We start from the raw sequence: 23,459 nt of genomic DNA, 5'->3' as shown, positions 1-23,459 counted from the left end.
AGACAGCCAGCGAGAGAGGGAACACAAGCAGGGGGAGTGGGAGAGGAAAAAGCAGGCTCATAGCAGAGGAGCCTGGTGTGGGGCTCGATCCCATAACACCGGGATCACGCCCTGAGCCGAAGGCAGACGCTTAACCGCTGTGCCACCCAGGCGCCCCTAATTTTTTATTTTTAAGATTTTATTTTTAAGTAATCTCTACACCCAACATGGGACTCAAACTCACAACCCCAAGATCAAGTCGCACGTTCCACCGAGCCAGCCAGGAGCCCCTATTAGCCTCTACTTTTATTAGTTTGTGATTTTATCCACCAGTAACATTTTCCTTTGTATCTTTTAACTTTCTGTAAACTTCATAGGACAATGTTTGGCATGTATGTAATAGGTCTTTAATGTCGAATGAACCCTCCAGAACAAATGAATCAGTTGTTTTTACAGCAAAGGGACCTATGTGAAATGATGGACCTGAACCTCCAATTGGATGGCTGTTGCTGACTAGAGTCAGTGTGGGTAAGGGTGACGTCATTGGCCAGCTGCCTGGGTCTGGGGAACCTACCTGCACCAGAGGCAGTGATTAGGGTCTGTTGGTGAAGGTGCCTCTCCTCTTACACCCCTCCTCTTTCCTTTTGTAAGGCTAGAATTTGTATCTTCTGTATAAAATGACTGCTTTGCTGTTAGGTGTTCAGTTTAAACTCCAAGGGAGGATTTGAACAGGGCCTCCAGGTAGGGGACACTCCTGATGGGCAGGCAGAGCTTGAAGGCTGCCCAGTAGTCTAGGGATAGCTGGCTGCGTTTGGGCTGGTTGGCCATTCCTTGTTCACTCCGCTACGGGAGAAAAGTGGTACCAAGCTTGGGGTCACGTACATGTGCCTAGTAGGGCAATCTAGACCTCCCAGTTTCAGAATTGCATATCTAGTTCAGAAATGAATGGTCAGAGTGGAAAAACACATGCAGTGCCATCATACTCTTTAGTAATCTGGGTAGATTGCCCTCCATTTGCCCTCACTCCTCCCAAACAGTACCTACCACACTTCCAATATTCTATTTATCACCATTCTCAATTTTATGCTTGAGATATATTTGCTGAAAGAATAGTGAATTACAAGAGCTTTCATAACTGGGACAAGCTAAGAAATAAATGCTGACCTTTGAGTGCCTACTCTGTGCCAAGCACGTATTAATTTAATTATCAAAATAACCACTTGCCTATATTAGTAGGTGGGGACACAGAGGCACAGAGGATGAGTAACATGCCTCAGTCATAGGTTTGAATCTAGATGCCACGAAACCTTTCCCTTTAACCTCTAATATTTATAGAAGTATGGATGTTGATAACCCACAGAATAACTATGAAGCTAAAATCTGGGTAGTACAGAAACTGACAATAATTAGAGGGATGTTTAATATTTCAAAGCACAAAGTACACTATCCCTCAGAAATGGGAACTACACACAAATTTTATGACACTAAATTATGATCAGGATAATTAGAGTAGAGAAGTCTCAATTCAAACCAGTACAGATAGATAATATAGGGGAGAGATATTAACTTAGTAGCCTTGTGGGTTAACTCTTCAAATACTAGAGCACATATAACTACAAAAAATGGAGGCGGTATCATTCAGAAGAAGGAGAAGACTAAGAGTTTTGGTATCTTGTCTGGCTGAAAGTGAAAGGAATTCTGAATGACCAACTTGATTATGAACAAGAAGGCCCAGAACAGGTAAACCCTTAAAGACCAGTGGAGGTGACACACGTGGGTCCCAGACATGCTGTACCAGTCTTGTTTTTAACGAATCTCGGTTCCTTAAACAAAACAGCCAGAGGTGAGGGTGAAAGTCACCATCCAAATCACCAGACTTCTTTCAGAACTGGCTCTATTCCCAGGTTGGAAGCCTTTACTCCTCTGTGACCCAACGAATCTTGCCATCTTGTCCAAGTTGTACAGCTCCACTGGCTACCAGCTGGAGGGCTGCGGGAAATATTCTGTGCTCTGCTAATTTCACTCTTTCAGACAGAGTTGCAACAGTGTCACCTCTCTTCACTGGAACAGATTCTTGTAAAATAATTTGTCCAGCATCTACATCTTCCTGCAGAAGGAAGAAGTTTTGAACATTATTTCTAGCTAGTATATTTTACATATAGACACTAATAATATTTTGGTAGAAAAAGACACACTTACAGCTACAAAGTGCACAGTACACCCAGTGACTGTGACCCCAGCTTCTAGGGCTTGCTCGTGGGCATTTGAACCCTTAAAAGAAGGGAGCAAGGATGGGTGGATATTGAGCATCTTCCCTGGAAATTAATAAAAACACAGTGGTCAGAATTTAAAAATCCTATGTACTCTACCAAAGGACATATGTTTTCCTGTAGTCAGGAGGAGCAGGATTTCTCTGGGATGGGTGTTTCTTTGTAAAAGACAGAAATGGAATAAAGGGAAATAAAGCTTTTCATCCATGAGGCCCTGGTGGCAGCAAGCTCCTGCCTTGCACAACTGAAGACACACGCAGGTGTCTGCAGTGACTGAAAGTTGGATGGGGGGGTCAACTCTTGATCATAGAGATCTTGAAGAAAATTCGGCCTGTCACTGGCACGTACTATTAGAAAGACAGGAGATTCCTGCATGGTGTCTATATGTGCCTGACTTCTAAGCACGAAGTGGCACATCCACCAGCCAGATGCTAGACTGGCTAGTTGTGTGCGCCTTATGGCACCACAGGCATTGCCAGTTTTACATTACACCACAAGGATTCTGTCTAACCATATTCACTTAAGACAACACGAACCCTTTGGAGAGGGAATACATTTATTGTCCAAACAGGTGCACAAAAAGGGCAATAGGATGCAGTCAAAACTTTAGTGGAAAGGGCAATAACACAAGGAGTGTTTTCCAGGAACAATGCCTTCCTTGCCATGTGTGGCGGTCTACACTTCCTAAAGAGAGAACGAACTCTTCATTTTGGATATAGGGAATCGCTTTCTTTTGCTTCTACACAAGTAAAAATGTCTCTACTGAATATTTATTCAGAAGATGAAATATCAGTAATGTGAGTAACCTCAGCTATATTAGAAAAAGTGATTAATACAGCAGGCCAGAGGAAACTGATAAAAAGCACAGGATAAAATGATCATTGGGTCATTCTCTGAGCCGAGGCAAAGGAAATTAAATTATGACCTGTGTTAAAACGGCCCAGTAAATATTTCACCATTGGGATTGTTTGGGAAGCTAATGACCCTGTAATTTGCATTCAGTAGATTTCTCAATGTGGTGTCACACAGTTTTTGCTTACCATCCCATTTCCTGACAAAGGGGCCAGATAAAATTCTCATGAATCCTGCAAGACAGACTATCTCTGTGGAGTACTCTTCAAGGACTTGGTCAATGGCAGTGTCAAATTCTACACGACTTTTATATAATTTATGATTAATTACCTGTAACAGAAAAAGATAAGCACAACTTTTACCAAAAACGATTTAAAATTCAACCTGTACATAGACCATACTTCCCTTCTTTCTCATGAAGACACACCTGATATAAAGAATTAAGGAATGGGGAGGATGAAGTAGAAAGGCAAGCCCAATACACACCCCAATCCAGAAATTCAAACAACAACTTGCCCTTACAGATGGAGGTCTTGTCAGGGGGTGGGGAGGGCAGGTTATGAGTTTAAATACAGTGTGCAAGAAAGACACTTTTCAAAGTAACTCACTCTGGTGGGAATTCCAGCTCTTTCCGCTTTATCTAAGCCAGCCACTGCGGCTTTGTTGGAGATAACAACAACAATGTGTGCACAGCTACTCGGCTCCCTAGTACTGTCTATGAGAGCTTGTAGGTTTGATCCTGAAAGAGAGAGAAACACACAAGGGATCTCAAATTTCAATAAAGATATGTTCCATTTTGCATAGCGAATGGTCAAGATTTCTGAAGAAATGTCTTAGAAAAGACTGGCAAAATATGTGAGGCTTTTAAACTCCCTTTCTCCTGGGATAATGGATTAATAGCTTATGAAAACGTAGGCACTCTCGGTTCTAGGATATGTAATTGCTCCTGCGAGTATCTTATGATTGAGCACAGAAAGAGAAAGAGTGTAACACAATTTAAAAAGTGACTGGTGAGGAATAAGTTGCTTAATTAAACAAGAAAAATCTTTTTTTAAAGATTTTATTTTTTTTAAGCAATCTCTTAGCCCAACATGGGGCTTCAACTTACAACCCTGAGATCAAAAGCCACATGCTCTACCAACTGAGTTAGCCAAATGCCCTCAAAAATCAACCCTCCTAAGAAGAAACCACTGTGACCCTTACAATAGTTTCTTTGCTTTACCATCAACTTGGGCCTAAAGTATACTGAAACCTTAAAATGGACTTGGAAAGCAATTAAATTATCAGGAATGTATCCTAAAGAAATAATTAGATATGCAGATACCTAGAAATGTACTATTTACAAAAATGTTCATAGCAATGTTACTTACAACAGAGGGAAAAACATCTATCTTCATCTAAGAGAATACAACGCTCTTATTATTTTACCCCTCTATCCGTAAGAGTCAATCATAAATTTCATATTCTTATTACCAATTAAAAAAAAAAACTCAGCTGTTTTAAGACTTTTTAACTAGAAAGCTATGATACAAAAGTTGGATTTTCCATCTTTTCCAGTTTCTCTTTCTTCAATCATCTTCCTGATACCCTCTACTCTTCCTTTAGGTGTCTCAAAAGCCCGAGAAAAGTAGAAAGACTGAGGACACAGAATAACAAATAGTCCTTAATGATCCCATGCCCTGCTCAACTGACAGTTTGCTCACAATCAGAAGGAGGTGTTTTTTTGTGTGTGTGTGGGGGGGGAGAGCATTTCTTTTTTTAATTAATTACTTAATTTATTTTTGAGAGAGAGAGCCCGCACTCGACCACAAGCAGGGGGAGAGGCAGAGGGAGAAGCAGACTCCCCACTGAGCAGGGAGGGGGCCCAGCCCGATGCAGAACTTGATCCCAGGAGCACCTGGGCCAAAGGCTGATGTTTAACCGACTGAGTCACCCAGGAACCTGGAAAGAGCATTTCTACAGCCCCATAGTAAAGAGGAAGGCATATCTTACCTGTTCCAGATATTAAGACAGCCACTCTTGCCTTTTTTGGTTGGACAGAGAAATGATTTTTCAGGGTGCCATTCTCCAATACTGATCTATTTATTTGCATGGTTTCTATCAGATTCTTGACTTTCACACGAGGAGAACCTTCAATTCAAAAACACCCAATAAATAAGAATGGAACAACTGTGAATTAACAGTAATAATGGAAAGAAAATATTTTATGAAAACTTGAGAATACTTCATTCTGAAAATAAGACATGCAAGAGCTAAAATGAAGAACAGACTTGTATTACTTCATGTTACTCACTCATAAAAACTTCCTGAAAGAGAATACGTATAATTACCTACTTCAACTAAAAGCCACCGCATGCCACTATCTCGGGCCTCAGGGGAGGCACGTGACCCAAGTGGGGCCACTCAAAGATTTGATACAGGATGTTGAGGAAGAGAGGGCCTCTCTTTCCTATTGCAATGTGAGCTCAAGGATATGGGCTCAAGACATCCTTCTGGTATTTGGAGAACCTGCTTGAAATAAAACCTACATAATAAAGGAAGAAAGGCAGACACAGACATAATCGGTAAGCCCTGGCATCTCTTAGCTAATCTGAGTGGGTTTTCCGCCACTCTGCTAATTTCTAGTACTTCTAACACAGTCCTGAGTACACACAGCACTTGTCAGGGTGCTCGCTTCACTATTCCCTGAATTTAACTGAATCACAAAATAGAGCCTGAGGTAACGTCTTGCCTGTGGGAAGATTACTCTGGGAAGTGATTCCAGGAAACCAGAGGGAGGATCTGGGAAAAGTGATATGGACAGCCAATGTAAGAGTGTGTTATTAAACTGGTCACCACTGTGGGCAACTGGGGCTTGATTCCACTGGGACCCTCAAAAGAACCATGAAGACTCTGCCTCAGAACTGCTCCCTTCTTCTATCCCTAAAATGGGTATTTATTCACCCCACTGGTTAAGGGTTGTCCTGTGGGCAGTAGTTGTGCAGCGACTACTACACAGAGGTGTCAGAGCCCTAAGGCAGAAACGAAGAGAAATGTGGTGTTACTAGCCTGGTGTTGTCATGTTGCAGCTGTGTAAATGCAGCTGCCATAGCAATGGCGAGACCAAAAGGTCGGCACAGATTCGGAGGCAGGGTAGAGTTGTATTTCAGGTTATATACCTAAGAACAACTAATCAAGGAGTGATTACCTTCAGGACATGCAACCACCTTGCCAATCACCCAGGCTTCTTCCTTGTGCTGTTTAATATCCCTCAGAATCTGCTCTGTCAGATCTTTTGATACCACGAGGGCAGCCCCAATTCCACAGTTAAATGTTCTGGCCATCTCTTCCTCAGAGAGGTGTCCTTCCTGCTGTAACCACGAGAAGATCCTGGGGACCCTCCAGGTCTGGGCATCTGAAAACAGGCAAGAGTTGTCTGATTAACCTATTGCCTCACACAAAATATAATGTATGCATATATACAAAACTGTGGAAATTTCAAGCAGCACTGCTATTTTATATAAGGCAGAACTATAAACTGGCCTTTCCCAATTGTGGGGTGGGATCCATTTGTACCTCAGATATCAAGAACATTTTTGCTGACACACTTGGCCAGTATTTACAATTAAGTGAGGTTTTTCTGCGGCATTAACTAACTAAATTCTTAGAAATCCCTTAATGGATTAATTGTGTCACCAGCCGAATTCCAATAAAGGTTTGTGAATGTTAAGCTGGGTCTTAGCAATGACCAAAATGCACCCTATGTATGATGCAAAACTAGGTGGCTTATGTTACAGATTTATAAGAAACGTATCCACTATTTAAAAATAGTTACGCTATATAAAAGGTTAAAATCAAAACCTTGTCCCTCCGTATTTATTTTTATCTTTTAAAAAGATTTTATTTATTTGAGAGAGAGCGTGAGTGAGTAGATGTGCAAGCACACATGTGCGGGGGCAGGCAGAGGGACAAGCAGACTTCCGGCTGAGCGTGGAGCCCAATACAAGGCTCAATCCTAGGACCCTGATAACACAACCTGAGCTGAAATCAAGAGTTGAACGCTTAACTGACTGAGCTACCCAGGTACTCCTTTCCATATTTACTTTAAAATTTAGATTTAGGTCTATTATAATACAACAAAAATCTCTCATAAAAATTTTTAAGTAAAGCCATAAACACAACACACATACAATTTAAATTTGGATAGTTCTTTGGAATCTATAGTTTTGGGATCTGACTTGCCAAAACTATACTAAATTAAGTATTTATTTATGATGCTCCTAAGAAAGGGGAGCCATTATGGATTTAGCTTTTTATTAAATAATAGGGTTAATGATCAGTTCCCCTTATTAATTTGGTGTGTCTGCTGGACAATCAGTTCTTAATCTTTATTTCTTTATTTTTTAAAGTAAACCCTCAACATGAGGCTTGAACCAACTCAAGACCTCAAGATAAAGAGTCGCATGCTCTACTGTCTGAGCCAGCCAGGTGCCCTGGACAGTCAGTTCTTTAACGCTCTAGAGTTGATACAATTTTTAAAGAGCATTGTATGTCTATGAACCTTCTCTATTGGATTTAATTCCATTTCTACAAGCTGGGAATGTCCACTCAAAAGCTGAGCTCCAAAGATTAAGCTACTATGATGTTCATTGTTGTATCAATAGTCAAAAGTCAATAGAAACATAAAACCAAATAGTGGTATATGCATAAAGAAATGGAATACTCATCTCAAAAATGATACCACTGTGACAGCTGGATATTGACGATATAGTAAATGGCAGAATAAATAGCAGATTACCAAACTATGATCTCATTTTAGCAAAATGATTTACAAAGTATTTGTTTGTAAGCAAACAAACAAACAAATAAACCCTTACAGGCTAAGAGCCTAGTTTCTACAAATGATCAGATATGTCAGGAATAATATAAGCAGTTGTAACTTTAATGTTGAAAACGCCTTACCTAAATCTGTTGTTGGAGTATGATTCCTAGAAGAAACTTCAGAGGCTGATGTAAGGGCCTGACTTTCCTTTTTACTGGGACACAGACATTTGTGTGACTCAACCACAATGGCTGTTGGGAATATGGTGATATCACCTCGACATCACAACCTAGTTCTGACTCTTCGGGTTCTCGCTCAGCTTCACATACTCTCTGATTCTACTGCTGGCTCAGCAAATCTACTCACGTGCACCCACAGCTGCTTCCCCTCACGAGTGACCCTCCACTTGGCCAGTGTGACTGGATCAACCCAATCAATTTTTTTTTTTTTTGCTTCATGTTTCAAGGCTTGTACTTTGGGAGAAAAACCACACAACCAGCTTCACCTTCGTCTTCAGGGCTGCTTAATTGTCTCATTCTTGTTTCTGACCTAGTGTACTTTATTATTTACTCCTTTCCTCAAGCCCTCATTCCTGGTCTGCTCATCTCATTAAGCCCTTCTTACTTCACAGGGAAAAGGGGCTACTTTATGTGAACTTCTTTAGTTTCTATTCCCTCAAACCAATGTCTATTAGTTGACCATGATAGTTGGAGCAGTTCCTCTGTCTCTTTACCCTGTAAAAAACAGGGAGGGAAAACCCTCTTGCTCATTTTGCCATGAATATAAGTAACGATTCCCCCTTCCCTTTTACCAATAAGTTTCTTGAAATAGCAGCCTCCATTCACGTCCCTAGATCTCTGCCACCCATTCCCCCCACAATCATGTGTCGGGTAGGATCTATACTCACTGAGATGCTTTTTGAGCTGACTGAATCGTACTGGCTTATATCTAGTTCTCATCCTAGATCTCTTTGCTGTACCTGACACTGCTGACCAGTGTCATGTTCAAACCCTTAGAGTTCACGATACTTTTACATGGTTCACGCCCTGCTTTTGACTGTTCTTTTCCAGTAATTTTACCTCTGTCAACCTTTAAAGTAGACAGACCACTGAGGAACAATCTGTAGTCCCCCTACTCTCTTGGCTATAACTATTACTATCTGCATATGAACGCCAAACCTAACTTCAGCCTGATAGCAACTTCTGCTCTCAGACACCTTACAATAAACACACTGAAGATTTAAAACACTATTCCAGGGGCACCTGGATGGCTCAGGTGGTTGAGTGTCTGACTCTTGATTTCAGCTCAGACCTTGATCTCAGGGTTGTGAGATTAAGCCCCAAGGTGGGCTCTGCATTAAGTGCGGCGTCTGCTTGAGATTCTCTTTCTCCCTTTGCCCCTCCCCTGCCTTGACAGCACTTGCACTTCCCTCACTCCTCTAAAATAAATAAAGAGGGGCGCCTGGGTGGCTCAGTCAGTTAAGCATCCAACTCTTGATTTTGGTTCAGGTCATGATCTCAGGGTCCTGGGATTGAGCCCCACATCAGGCTCTGGGCTCATCGGGGAGTCTGCTTGAGCTTCTCTCCCTCTGCTCTTCCTCCTGCACTCTTGCTCTTAAATAAGTAAGTAAATCTTTAAAAATAAATAGATAAGTAAATATTTGAAAAAAAAAAAGAAAACTATTCCTACTTCCTACTACAAATCTACTCTTCCTCCTATGTTATGGATGTTACCATCCATTCACTTGCTTAACGAGAAACTTGGGACTTCTTTTTCCTTCTAAGCACAAAGTGATTCTCAAATTTGTCTCCCTTCTATGCCTTGGTTTGGGTCCCCTTTATCCATTGCACAGGCTACCATTTCCCTTCCTGGCATGTTCCTGGTTCCATCTTGATAGAGCTTGAGATTACCAACCTCTCAAACCCTCCCACAGCATTTCATCTATACAAGTCAATTACATGAGAGGATTTTATGCCTTATAAAGCTGGCTAATAAAGCAAAAAGAGGTAGAAAGGTCAGTCTTATTTTTTCTGAGAAACCCCAACAATTAAGAATTTTCCATATAGGAATGCCTGGGTGGCTCAGTCATTAAGCATCTGTCTTCAGCTTGGGTCATGATCCCAGGGTCCTGGGATCGAGCCCTGAGTCGGGCTCCCGGCTCGGTGGGAAGCCTTCTTCTCCCTCTCCCACTCCCACTGCTTGTGTTCCCTCTCTTGCTGTCTCTTTGTCAAATAAATAAAATATTAAAAAAAAAAAAAAAGGTTCCCCCCCATATATATAATTACAAGTGCACTAACTACTCATAGTTTTTTTCCATAATGCGTTTTTCTTCCAAATGGTTTTCTGAACAAAAGTTCCTTTTAGCAATCTTACCTAAATCCACCCCAAACTTCTGAGGAAGGACTCTGGGAATGTTTTCTAGCAATCCTCCACCAGTAATATGGGCAAAGGCCTTGACATGTCCTGAACGTAGCACAGGTAGCAGTGAATGGCTGTAAATTCTGGTAGGAGTGAGAAGTAAGTCCCCTGTGTATTGGAGAGATAAGAAAAAACTTAGCTTATGAATGTAAAACCAAAGCATATGATAACAACAATTCTGAAACAGAGAATGATTTGACCCTGTAGACACGCCAGTTCTATGATAATGTCCAAACAGTGTAATTATAGGATAATGTAATTTATTCCATTTTAATTAATGAAAGACTAAACCCATTAAGTGGTTGCTCACATTATTTCCAAGCAGGAAAATTTAAATGTGAGTGTGTTTACCTAAGGTCTGGTCACCACAGCCTTCAGGTGCTGGAGACGAGTACTGGAGAGAAGATTTTGCTACAATTTTCCTTACAAGGCTAAATCCATTGCTGTGAAGACCAGATGAAGCTATTCCAATAACAACATCCCCTTCAGTGATTCTTTCCAGGTGAGGGAGTTTCTGATCCCGCTCCATGGCACCAACAGCAAAACCGGCTAGGTCATATTCTCCCGGAGGATACATGTCCGGCATCTCTGCAGTTTCACCTCCTGGCAGGGTAATAAAACGAGAGCCAAAAAATCACTTAATATTTATAAACCTGTCTAGGAAGAACTGACACCAGGTACTGTCTTTTTCAAGTTTGTTTGTGTATGCATGTTTGTAATTTCTACACCCAACATGGGGCTTGAACTCACAACCCCAAGATCAAGAGTTGCATGGTCTTCTGACTGAACCAGCCAGGCGCCCTTACTCTTATTATGAACAATTAAACACGTGGCTATACTCTGCAGGTGTTAAGAAAAAGGTACTCTATTAGCTGCCTAACAGAACATTCAACCACGTGTGATTTCAAGGGAAACAGTACTAATTTCCACAAAGGAGAAGTGTAGCCCCCAAACAGCATTATCTTCAAAGAACAAATGCTTGGTTGAATACAATGTCATTTCTACAGCAGTTTAATTTTAGAAATGCTTTCATTTATATTTGATCTTTATAATCACTCTATATTCCAGATGGAATGGTACAGGCTTAGAGAAGTGATTTGATCAGGTCTGCTTAAATCCAAATGCCCTGGCCTAAAAAGTACGGCATAGTTCACTTTTGTGGTCATATGTAAAAACAGGGCCTAGGCAGGAAGACTCCAAATTATAAACTATTCTAAAAGATGGCTGAAAGGGTCATTTTGACTTTTGGGACAGTGTGTCCGTAGAAATGGTTAATATAAAAGAGGTAGTTTCATTGCTTGGTCAACCTACAATTCATTTTGCTCAAAGTTCCCATACATATTTAAGCAATATTTCTGTAAATCGTAGGTACATTTTATTCTTCGTGTTATTCTGCTGGAAAATAATGCTTAAGCTTGAGAATGTAAGGAATCATCTATTGCTGCTGCAGGCCAGTAAGGAGGAAATAACCCCTAACCGTGTCTGTCCATGAGGACCTTGAGAAAGATGGGGATGGAAATGGTAAACAAAGATCAGGAAGAAAGGTAAGGCCTGGCTCACAGTTTAGGAGTAACCCTTGTGGAGGGGCTTGAGAGCACCAGGATCTAAGTTTTTTTCAGGTAATATTATCAATATTTTATTTACCTCATCATGTAATCTATAGCTTTTCTTCTTAGCTTTATTAGTACTAGTCACATTTATACATAGAGCTAAAATACAGTAAGAAGAAGGACATGTGATTAAAATGGAAGGTCATACCAAGGAGAGCACATCCAGCTTTTCCACAAGCTCTGGCGATTCCAGCGACAACAGCTTCAGTTGTATTCAGGTCAAGTTTTCCACAGGAAAAGTAATCGAGGAAGAAAAGGGGCTCTGCCCCTTGGGCCAGAATGTCATTGACACACATTGCAACCAAATCTTGACCAATGGTATCATGTTTATTACACTGCTGGGCAATCTAAAGAAGCACAATACGTAAAACGTCCACATAAAAGAATAAGCTCCAAATTACCCCTTGTCAGTTTATCAATGGAGGCTAATAAATATTATTGCTATTTGGCTAGCTGCTCCAAGCACCTAAAGATAAAATATTAAATTCTGATAAGCCACTTGATACAAAAGTACCCCATTTTTAATTTTTTTAAAAAAAGATTTTATTTACTTGAGAGAGAGCATGCATGAGTGGGGGGGGGAGAGAAACAGACTCCCCACTGAGCTGGAAGCCAGACATGGGACTCGATCTGGGAACCCCAGAATCATGACCTAAGCTGAAGGCAGATGCTTAAGCTACCTAGATTGAGCCACCTAGACGCCCCCAGAAGTATCCCCCCACTTTTTAAAAGAAGATTTATTTATTTTAGAGAGGAAGAGAGAAAGTGCAAGAGTGGGGGGAGGGGCAGAGGGAGAGAATCTCAAGCAGACTCTCTCTTGAGCATGGAGTCCAACACAGGGCTGGATCCCACGACCCTGAGATCATGACCTGAGCCAAAATCAAGAGTCCGACACTTAACCAACTGAGCCACCCAGGTGCGCCCAAAGGTACCCCATTTAATCCCCTCCAATAACCCTTCCGTCCAGATATATTTTCAACAACATTGTTTTTAGAAATACGTAGATATTTTAGCCATATTTTATGGTTATTTGATATGGTTCTCTTCAGTGCATATATGTCAAGAGGGGAAAAATATATATTTGATCTATGGTAAATTCTCTTCCATCAGTCACAAAAGGCCTTTAATCAATCACACAGGTATCTAATTACCTTCAGTTTAGTTCCAACACCATCTGTTCCACTTGCCAGAAGAGGATCTTTGAAACCAGCTGCTTTCAAATCAAAAAGACCAGCAAAACCTCCAAGATCAACATCGCAGCCTAATGGGGAGGAAATTAATTACCTGCTGCATTTTAAAAGGATTAAACATGGATATACAAGCCATTTCTTCATAAGCATGGTTACAGTAAGAGATGCCTTTCCTGAGAATGGGGGAGAATGGGAGAACGTGCTCAAAGAACTGATCAATAATTATATACAAAAGGGGCAGACATACCTTTTTGAGTTTAAGATCATGGATAAGAAACGCTTTCCTTAATATTAGAGACAAGAAAGGAGAAGACCATGGGTTTGGCTTAAACAGGGCAAGACTTAACAGCAACCTGGCATTAACTTGGAACATTTTCCTCAGTAAACTACAAAGCGCAAATCAATTCACAATGTCTGTCAAAGTTAACAAACTAGCAAAGGACAGGCTCTGACTTACCTGGTCTGGAGGTAGCTTTTGCTAAAGGTTTAATTTTCTTGACCAGCATATTTCCAGCTGCAATGTCTACCCCAGATTCCTTATAAGTCAGGCCCCTAAAGAATTAAACAAAACAAACACATCACCTAAATGCCAGGGAAAATTAATTTAATTTTAAGATTTCATTTAAAACAGAAGAGACTTTTCTATATATGAATGTGCCAGACCCCAACCACAGGTTTTGATTTAACTGGTCAAGGGCAGCCCCTGAAAACTGAATGTTTAAATAACTTCCCCAGTTGATTCAATTGTATCACTATTGAGTACTACCTCCCTTACTTATTTCTCACAGGTAGCTAGATATACTGGTATTTTGCCATAATATTTCACTGTTCAATTTTGGTATGCAAAGGAAAGCCAAAATGGAGTAAAAAAAGTGAAAATTGGGATTATACCCATTCTACAAAGAAATCCCTAAATAATGAAATTGGGCTCTTACTGCAGTAGAGAATTAAGTCTCCTTATAGCTGAAGACAGCAAGAAACAAGATAAAAACATATTGGAAAAAGCAAAAGCAGATAACGATACTCAGTGCATTATTCTCTTCTAAATAAGGCCAACATGTTGAAGCAGTGCATCTAAAGTCCATGAATAGCACTGGGAATTCAGTAGTCTTGCCTTACAAACATGAGTACTTCGGCTTACTGGGATGTAGTGATACATGAAGAAATATGTGAAATTTTATTAGAAACAAGGGGTCAGGCTACAAATAAGAGTTGAGAGATTTGGCAATTAACTCCAATGAAATTAGCAGTCTGGGGTCATGCTCAGAAAGGAAACAAAGTTCTATTTATTTTAAAAAGATTTTATTTATTTATTTGATGGAGAGAGAGAGAGCACAAGCAGGGGTAGCAGCAGGCAGAGGGAGAAGCAGGCTCACTGAGCAGGGAGCCCGATGTGGGGTTTGATCCCAGAACCCTAGGATCATGACCTGAGCTGAAGGCAGACGCTTAACGACTGAGCCACCTAGGCGCCCCAGTTCTACTGATTAAAAAAAAAACCTTCCTTAGGTAGCAGCTGGTATTGTGGCCTCTCATTTTCTTCATCTTTAATTTTATGAACTCAGATTAGTATTAAGGTCACAGTCCCTTGCAACTGGTCATTTCAATGGGATCTAGTTATTTTAAAGTGAAAAATAAAACTTTTAGCATGGTATTTTAATGTTCTTAATCCTAAAAAATTTCCAGTATTTAAACTTTAAATATTTGTCTATCAGTTAATAGGATTAAGTTTAATTAAGTTGCTAAAAATTTCTCATTTTGTCCTAAAACATATTTACTTCTCATAGACAAACTCAATGAATAATAGTAACTGTGATATATACTTAAGAAATCAACACCCACATTTGCAATGAATAGTTTATTGGTTTTACAAAGGAAGAGTTATACATGCTAACAAATTAATAAGGGATCAAAAAATACATTTCAGTAATAAATATAAACACAGTAACAAAGTGAGACTGCCAAAATTTACAGTGTAATCAAATTAATTTGCAAAGGTAGATGGCCAATATTTTCATCTTGAATTCTTTGACAAAACCAGGAACTAAGATAAAAATACAACAGTAGTATTTAAATATATGATAACTCAAGGAATAAACCATCTTTCCCCATCTTTATTGATGAATAACTGACAAATGATTGTATATATTTAAAATATACAAGGTGAAAAAGTCCTTACTACCACTGTGATTTTACTAAATTTTTCAAATACAAACAGCTACCACAAAGCTTTTCCCATTTCATTTGAATTTTTTTTTAAAGATTTCATTTATTAGAGAGAGAGAGAGAAAGAGAGATCGAGCCGTGGGGAGGGGCAAAGGGAGAGACAGAAGCAGACTCCCTGCTGAGCAGGAAACCTGATGTGGGGCTCAATCTCAGGACCTGGAGATCATCACCTGAGCCTAAGGCAAATGCTTAACCAACTGAGCCACCTAGGTGCCCCCATTTGAATATTGTTCTAACTAGTTTTGACTCAAACTACAGGCAAATCAAAATCAGATCAGTCCCATAGAGAGAAAAGACTACAGAATGGCTTAGTATACGGTTAATAGAATTTTTTTTTTTTTAAGATTTTATTTATTTATTTGAGAGATAGAGACAGCTAGTGAGAGACGGAGCACAAGCAGGGGGAGTGGGAGAGGAAGAAGCAGGCACCTAGTGGAGGAGCCTGATGTGGGGCTCGATCCCATAATGCTGGGATCACGCCCTGAGCCGAAGGCAGGCGCTTAACCGCTGNTAGTGAGAGACGGAGCACAAGCAGGGGGAGTGGGAGAGGAAGAAGCAGGCACCTAGTGGAGAAGCCTGATGTGGGGCTCGATCCCATAATGCTGGGATCACGCCCTGAGCCGAAGGCAGGCGCTTAACCGCTGTGCCACCCAGGAGCCCCGATTAATAGAATTTTTTATATAGCCATTTATATCAGTTCTGAAGCTGTGCCTGAACCACTTCAGTAAGAAATTTACCTGGGCTGCTGGAGAAAAGCTATGGCACGATAGCCAATGTCCTTCCTATAAATGGCTCCCTCAAATTTTATAGCAGCTAGTCCTTTCTTGGCTTCTTCAAGGGCCACGGTAAGATTTTCCCGGATGGCTGTTACTGTAAGGACTCTACCCCCATTAGTCACCACTTTGCCATCTTTCAGCACAGTGCCTGCGTGGAACACCTCCAGTCCTAAAGCCTGAGCCTCAGGAAACCCTGTAAGAGAGCACATTTACATAATAACAACAGTCTACACTTCTGAAGTGGTTTATAATTTCCATAAGTTTTTTTTAAGCTTATTTTCTTTAAAGGTTTTATTTATTTGAGGGACAGAGAGAGAGTGCACAAGTGGGGGAGGGGCAGAGGCAGAGGCTGAGGGAGAAGCAGACTCCCTGCTGAACAGGGAGCCCAATGTGGGCCTTGATTCCAGGACCCTGAGATCATGACCTGAGCCAAAGGCAGATGCTCACCTGACTGAGCCGCCCAGGGGGTCCCAAGTTTTTTTAAGTTTTTATTTCACTTAAATGAATCTTCACAAGAATCCTATCAGGAAGGAATAAAGCAACAAGATAACATATAGACCGTCTCTCTTAAGAACAGTCTGCTCTAGGGTGGTAGCTGCATTATCATTAACCTGTGTTATAACCTCCTGTAAGAACTATTGTTTCAATGGGGGAGAAAAAAAAAGGACCTAAACCCAAAAAGTTTAAGACTTAAATGTACAGTTGACTCTTAAACAATGCCGGGGTTAGGGGTACCGACCCCCCCTCACAGCCCAAAATCCATGTATAACTTCTGACTCCTCAAAACTTGACTACTAAGAGCCTACTGATGAACAGAAGCCCTACCAATAACATAGAGTTGATTAATGTGTATTCTGTATGTTATATATATTATATACTATATTCTTAAAGTAAACTAGAGAAAATGTTATTAACAAAGTCAAAAGAAAGAAAAAATACATTTACAGTACTGTACTCTACAAAAATCCATGTATAAGTGCACCCATGCAGTTCAAACCCATGTTGTTCAAGGGTCAGCTGCAGTTATTCTCTCCTGACAGGACGTTAAAAACTAAAACTTAAAAGAGGAGAAAAGAAAAGAAAAATCCCTAAACATCAATGAATAAAACCTATACTTGATCACATCTTTTGCTTGTGAGTAAAGGAATTTCTTTTTTATCACAGCCATATAAATTTCTTTCTTTCTTCTTTATTTATTTATTTTTTTTTTATTTTAAAAGATTTTATTTTTATTCATTAGACAGAGATAGGGACAGCCAGCGAGAGAGGGAACACAAGCAGGGGGAATGGGAGAGGAAGAAGCAGGCTCATAGCAGAAGAGCCCGATGTGGGGCTCGATCCCATAACACCGGGATCACGCCCTGAGCCGAAGGCAGACGCTTAACCACTGTGCCACCCAGGCGCCCCTTTCTTTCTTCTTTAAATAACCAATAGAACTGTAGTGCAAAATATATTCTTAATCTTTCACCTAACAATTGTAAAATCTTTAAAACTCAACCTAAAATCCCTAGCTTAATTTTCTTTTGAATTAAGTTCTCATACATAATTTTACACTTAAAATATCATTAGACCATATTTCCTACATTCTCAAGTGACCAACATAGGCAGTTTACAAAGATAACCTCTTAATTAAAAAAACAAAACAAAACAACAACACCCCACTCATGTTGTCTTTTTTGGCCACCACTTCTCTTTTAGCATCACAGTTGGTAATATGTTAACACAGGTCTTCCCTAGATGTTTTTATAGCACAGGGGCATTAGTCATATGTACCCAAGTACCTACTGGTATTGGGAATACCTAATATTGCTGTCTCAGAAATGACTATTACACTTACCACCTCAATCTTAGGGAAATTTCACCAATATAAGTGGTTTTGATTCTATCCCTTCTCTTTGTTCATTTTAAAAGGCAATCAGGAGTGCCTGGGTAGCTCTGTCGGTTGAGCATCCCACTCCTGATTTTGGCTAAGGTCATGGTCTCAGGGTCTGTGAAATCAAGCCCTGCATCTGGCTCCACGCTGTGTAGAGTTTGCTGGAGATTCTCTCCTTTTCCCTCCCGCTTCTCACCTTATATGCAAGTGTGCGTGTGCACACACACTGTCTCTCAAATAAATATATAAAATCTTAAAAAAAAAAAAAAGGCAATCAATTCCTAACTGCACAGGTGCCACGACTGGGATTCACAGGGCAACGGACTTACCATCTGGGTAAGGCAGGAACTAGGGTGTTTGAACCAAACACACTGTTGGGGTCCTGAAGGAGGCCAAACTGTAGCCTGCTGGGGATCTTGAAGGTCTGCCTTTGGGCTTATGGCACTAGAACTTATTTGGCATTTTAAGACACTGTTTTATTTAACATCATTTAACAAGAGATGCCTCACTTCTTAAGAAGAGAAACAAGAGAAGGCTATAGTTTTGAAACTGTTTTAGTTCTGTCATCCAAGTGACTATGGGGTACGCTGCAATGAGGAGGTGGGGTGTCTAGTTGTGATCATGCCTCTGAAATTTATCTGATGCAGTTTCTACTAATGGTGCTCTGACTCTTATGAGTTCCCTCTATTTTCATGGCTCTTGGAGGATGGAAGAGAAAGGCATACTGAGTGATACTCTGGAAACTTGGCTAGGCCCATATAGGTCTTCCTTGCGAAGGAAGGAAAATGGATGGCAGTTCTTTAAATACCGTAATTTTGGGTATTTGCACACCCTCATCCAACATGGTTAAAAAACCCCTGAAAGGTTTCTGATGGCCTTACACCTCTAAAAGGAGCAGAGCATAGCATGGGAGGAAGGCCTACTGTAATGCTGGTCACTTGTCACACTGTAATTCCACCTTTTGTTCTCAGATATTCATTCACCTGTTATCTCCACACCCTTGGTATAATTTCCTGGATAGCCTTTACTTGCCATCACAACAGTTATGGCAGTGCGGTTTTCAAGCCAAACAGGCAGAGATGTGCAGAGCAGGCCATCCAAGGTAGACTGAATCACTTCATAAAGATCACTTTTAAGAAGTGGGAGGATCACCTGGAAAAACATAACCAACATGGCAACTGAGAGAAATCTTAGTTCTCTCTAGACAGCGTATTTACTGAGATACCAGCAGAACTTGCATATATTCCTTAAAGGTAATTATTTTGAGGCTGACAAATGCTGAGATTAAAAAACACACATCTACAAAGTAATGCTTTATATTATCTTTAACTATTACCCACTTGGCACTCTGGATCACCGAAACGGCAGTTAAACTCCAGAACTTTTGGGCCATCCTTGGTCAGCATTATACCAGCATAGAGAACACCTTCATTGAAACAGAAACAGAAACAAAATATAATGAAACCATTGTATTGTGACTGAAAATTAGAATATAAGTTACAAATACTCGAGGTTCTACCCTAACCATGGCAAAAGTTACAACAATGGTCAGTTAAAAGCTGGTGAAAAAAAGAAACTGGGGAAGTTTTGTCAAGGTGTAAAGTCACTCTATGAATAATGTCCACAATGACATCAATGCGCTCACCTGTGTACGGCATTCCCTCCTGCTGCATGCCATCCACTGTCCTTTGAAGAATGGTATTTTTTATTTTCAGTAACAAATCCTTAGAAACCTGGGGAACATACAGAAACATTTAAATGTAACTGGGTATTTAAAAAAAAACCCAAACAACCATCTTGTAAGCAGTACCATATAGGACAATAAAAGGAGACAGTGAGAATTATTATTTTTTACTACCTCAGATAGGCTGAGCACTTTAAATTCATAGGCTTTTAAAATCCTCACATTGACCCTATCAAGTAGGCAGTCAGTCTTATTCTTATAAAACAGGAAAGAAGACCTCTGAGAGATAAAAATTATCACAAGCAGAAGCTAGATTATATACTCATCAGTGTCAGCTGCCATCTCAGGACTAAATGTTAAATCATCTTTTACTCTTAAACCTACAGATTCTCAAACATGTACACACTTAAAACTCGCTAAAAATAGTTTCCTACAACATAATAATAAAAATGAAAAAAGTTCCTCTGCCACCTTGAGGCCCTTTTGTATTCTTCTGGTATATTCTATGCCTATTTCATAAAAATTAGACTTAGAGATAATTCTTTTTAAAAAAATATTTTATTTTTCAAAGATTTTATTTTTAAGTAATCTTTATACCCAACCTGGGGCTTGAACTCAAAACCCCAAGACCAAGTCACATGCCCCACTGACTAAGCCAGCCAGACGCCCCTAGAGATGGTTCTTAAACTAAAATCACTTTTCCTAAATAGTAGTTATAGCTTAAGGTAAATCCTGTTTTTAATCTTTTAATTAAGAAAAATGTGTATAAGGCACTACATTATCTGCATAAACAACCAATGACTATCATCAATGAAAAGAATGGGTGAGTTTCTGAAATACTAGTTTTACTTATAAGACACCTAATGCAGATTTCTTAGAAAAACTGTCCAGAAATTGTTTGGAAACATACTTTATGTACCCACCATGAAGTACAGAGACCGTGAACAAATTATAGTTGGACTTGGTTCTCAATTCATCTCTGTTTCACACACACAGACACACACACATTTATTGAGCACTTACGTGCTGGACCTTGGATATCCAAAGATGAATAAAAAATAATTTTAGACTATAATTGGCTCTCATGGGTTAAATATAGCATGTAGAGAGCAGGACCTAGAAGGATCTGTTCAATCCATACTTAATTCTTCAGACTTTAGAAAAGGTTTTAGAGTGAGATTGGAAGAGATACATCTCATTTAACAGGAGATCCAAATTGCTGATTAGTAATATCATGTCCAGAAAACAGAAAAATATGGTCCAAGAGCTCTTTGAGAAGACTTAAATAATGACTAATGAACTTCAGCAGGGCCTCTGGGAAGTACCTGAGGTGCTGGACAATAGGCTCCCATTCCCCCTGTGTTGGGGCCGTGATCTCCCTCCAGCAGTCGCTTATGGTCTTGTGCTGGGGGCATAGGAGCCACCGTCCTTCCATCAGTGAAGCACAGACACTATAGAGAAAACAAAATAGTCCACTTATCTTAAATGGCAAAAGGTAAAAAAAAAATTCTTTTTAAGTTGAGTTGAAACATAAATAAGCCTAAGCTATCTACAACAGGAATCAAAATATCTTGCATACTCAATTTCTGAAGGATCCGTAATTTTTGAGCCAGTTAGGAAAAAAAGTCAAGCTACTCTCAAAGTGAAATATTTCAACCTTACCCCCCTTAAATAATATGTGATAAAAATCCAAGTCCTCTACTGTTATACAGGGCATGATTAAAAGAGGATAAATTCTTTTCTCACTTGCATTCAAAATACTAAACATATATAAATTCCTTTTTAAGTGCTGGGTTTATGCTTTCAGATGAAGCAACCAGACTCTCATACTCCATAAAAGCCAAAAAGATGGATATACATACAGACACCTCTTCTCCTTCAAGAAGTTCTTCAATGACAATTGTTTCTCCAGCTGCTCCATAAGCTTTATCCTTGTACATTTAAAAAAAAAAAAAAGGCTTTTAATATTTACTCAATGGGCTGTTGTCATTTTTCACCATTTGTATTATGAACCAATTCACTAGTACTGTAATTTCCTCTTCCTTTTCTGAGAACCTCAAAGGAACATATGAATGCCCGCCCCCCACCTTTTTTTGTAAGTTTATTCATTTGTGGTGCCTGGCTGGCTCAGTCGGAAGAACATGTGACTCTTGATCTTGGGGTCATGAGTTCGAGCCCCACGTCAAACGTAGAGATTACTTAAACACACTTCTAAGAAATTAAAACTTTATTTATTTATTTAAAAGTTTATTTTAATTAAAAGTTTATTTATTTATTTAGTAATCTCTCGTCAGGTGCCCCATATGAATGTTTCCTATTTTGACAGTGGCAATAATGCAGAGCCTGTACTGGTACAGATGAAATGAACACATCATTAACACTCTTCTGGGGATCTGGCTTTCCAGTTTCCAATCATGTAACAGAAAAAGATATTTTCACCCTTACCACGTAATTCTTATATCTGATTATAATTATGATATGCTTTCCTGGTACCCTTATACTAGGGGATGCCTTTGAAAATAGATTTCTGTAAGGGAGAACAACCACCAAGATGGATGGTAAAAGCAAAGTTTATTAATTCATTGCTTCACTTCTCTTAGACCTGGGACACAAAAGACAAATACTTTGGTCTCCATGGATGGTTGAGAAGTTGAATGTACTGTAGTCTGAGGATTTACTACCTTTCTGTAGCAGTCAACAAAGCATGCTAGAACTTACTTCCAAAGAATAGCATGGTGGTTTAGCCATCCATCAGTGCAGACCTGTAAAAACCCTTTTACAGAGATGGATTATAATACATGGTATTATAAAAAACAACTTACCTGTGTGTTTGCTAGACAGGTTCTCCTTATCTTGAGCAATATTTCATAAACTTAAGGAGTATCCATTACAGTGTGACTTTTCCAGAGGAACAACCTACCTGCATGATCTCCTGTACAGCCCTGCAGGCCTCTTCTGTGCTCTTGGCAACAATCACCCCTTTTCCAGCCGCAAGACCACTGGCCTTCACAACCAAAGCAGGGAAGTCTGAACTGTGAAGACAGTAATCTTCAATATCCAATAAATCCTTAAATTCAAAAGCTTAAAATGTTCTGAGATGTAATGATGTGCTATAGCAACCACCAAAAACAGAAAAAAAAAATTACTTATACCAACACCATCCTGATATACTTCCCACCGGGATTTCTTCCCTATGTTTTCCTTTATAGTTGTGATCATATGGTACATACAGTTTTGCTTTTTTCACTTATCATGAGATCATACAGGCAACATCTTTGGAAGACAAAAGCAGTTGTACAGTCTAAGTATGGAAGGATCCTAAAGAACAAAGCAAAGAATTGTACTCTCATTCCAGTAGAAGATGTGACTGTATAAGACCATCATAAGCATGGATGCGTAAGTCATTTTTGGAAGTACACAGAAGAAACTCTTCTTGGTAATTTCTTCTGTTGGGTGGGACTGGAGATCTAGAAAGAGTCTTACCAAAAGTAAGTAACAAAACTGTTACTTACCCAAGGCATCTGGCTACAAGGAAATAATAACATTCAGTGTCTAAGAAACCCTGTAGGATGAAGAATGAATAAAGAATGAAATTGACCCAACTAAAGTGAAAAGATATCAGGTAAAAGGGAGAAGTGTCAACAAAAAAAGGGCAAAGGCACGTGTCTATTTATTAACTGCTTCATATTTTTGATATAACAGAGAACAAGAATGTTTAGTCTTAAGATTTAGATCTGAGTGGCAATGGCAGAAGGTCAAGTGATGACTCTTCAATCCAGTTAA

At 39.7% G+C, this 23,459-nt stretch overlaps 1 protein-coding gene across 5 annotated transcripts in view; it reads right to left on the bottom strand.

The window, feature by feature from the left end:
* Positions 1–363: 363 nt before the first annotated feature.
* The window catches only part of GART (phosphoribosylglycinamide formyltransferase, phosphoribosylglycinamide synthetase, phosphoribosylaminoimidazole synthetase), a 29,691-nt gene continuing 6,595 nt past the window's right edge, over positions 364–23,459 (bottom strand). For 3 of the 5 annotated variants that reach the window (XM_011225421.3, XM_011225419.3, XM_011225418.3), the window contains exons 5-22: positions 22,597–22,708; positions 21,539–21,607; positions 21,002–21,127; positions 19,638–19,725; positions 19,333–19,418; positions 18,976–19,144; positions 16,081–16,312; positions 13,578–13,672; positions 13,082–13,191; positions 12,079–12,277; positions 10,672–10,923; positions 10,276–10,428; positions 6,289–6,495; positions 5,094–5,231; positions 3,710–3,840; positions 3,290–3,431; positions 2,179–2,294; positions 1,895–2,086 (exon numbers count right to left, since the gene is read on the bottom strand). In XM_011225421.3, the coding sequence (XP_011223723.1) occupies positions 1,895–2,086; positions 2,179–2,294; positions 3,290–3,431; positions 3,710–3,840; positions 5,094–5,231; positions 6,289–6,495; positions 10,276–10,428; positions 10,672–10,923; positions 12,079–12,277; positions 13,082–13,191; positions 13,578–13,672; positions 16,081–16,312; positions 18,976–19,144; positions 19,333–19,418; positions 19,638–19,725; positions 21,002–21,127; positions 21,539–21,607; positions 22,597–22,708 (2,617 nt within the window). Of the gene's footprint in view, positions 2,087–2,178; positions 2,295–3,289; positions 3,432–3,709; positions 3,841–5,093; positions 5,232–6,288; positions 6,496–10,275; positions 10,429–10,671; positions 10,924–12,078; positions 12,278–13,081; positions 13,192–13,577; positions 13,673–16,080; positions 16,313–18,975; positions 19,145–19,332; positions 19,419–19,637; positions 19,726–21,001; positions 21,128–21,538; positions 21,608–22,596; positions 22,995–23,188; positions 23,239–23,459 lie in introns of all 5 variants that reach the window. The other 2 variants (XM_034656071.1, XM_002919576.4) reach the window with 2 other exon arrangements.

This window comes from Ailuropoda melanoleuca, chromosome 1 (assembly GCF_002007445.2).
Source record: "Ailuropoda melanoleuca isolate Jingjing chromosome 1, ASM200744v2, whole genome shotgun sequence".
In the NCBI taxonomy this organism is placed as follows: domain Eukaryota; kingdom Metazoa; phylum Chordata; class Mammalia; order Carnivora; family Ursidae; genus Ailuropoda; species Ailuropoda melanoleuca.
The sequence above is the reverse complement of the archived record's forward strand: the minus strand, read 5'-3'. Positions and strand labels throughout refer to the sequence as shown.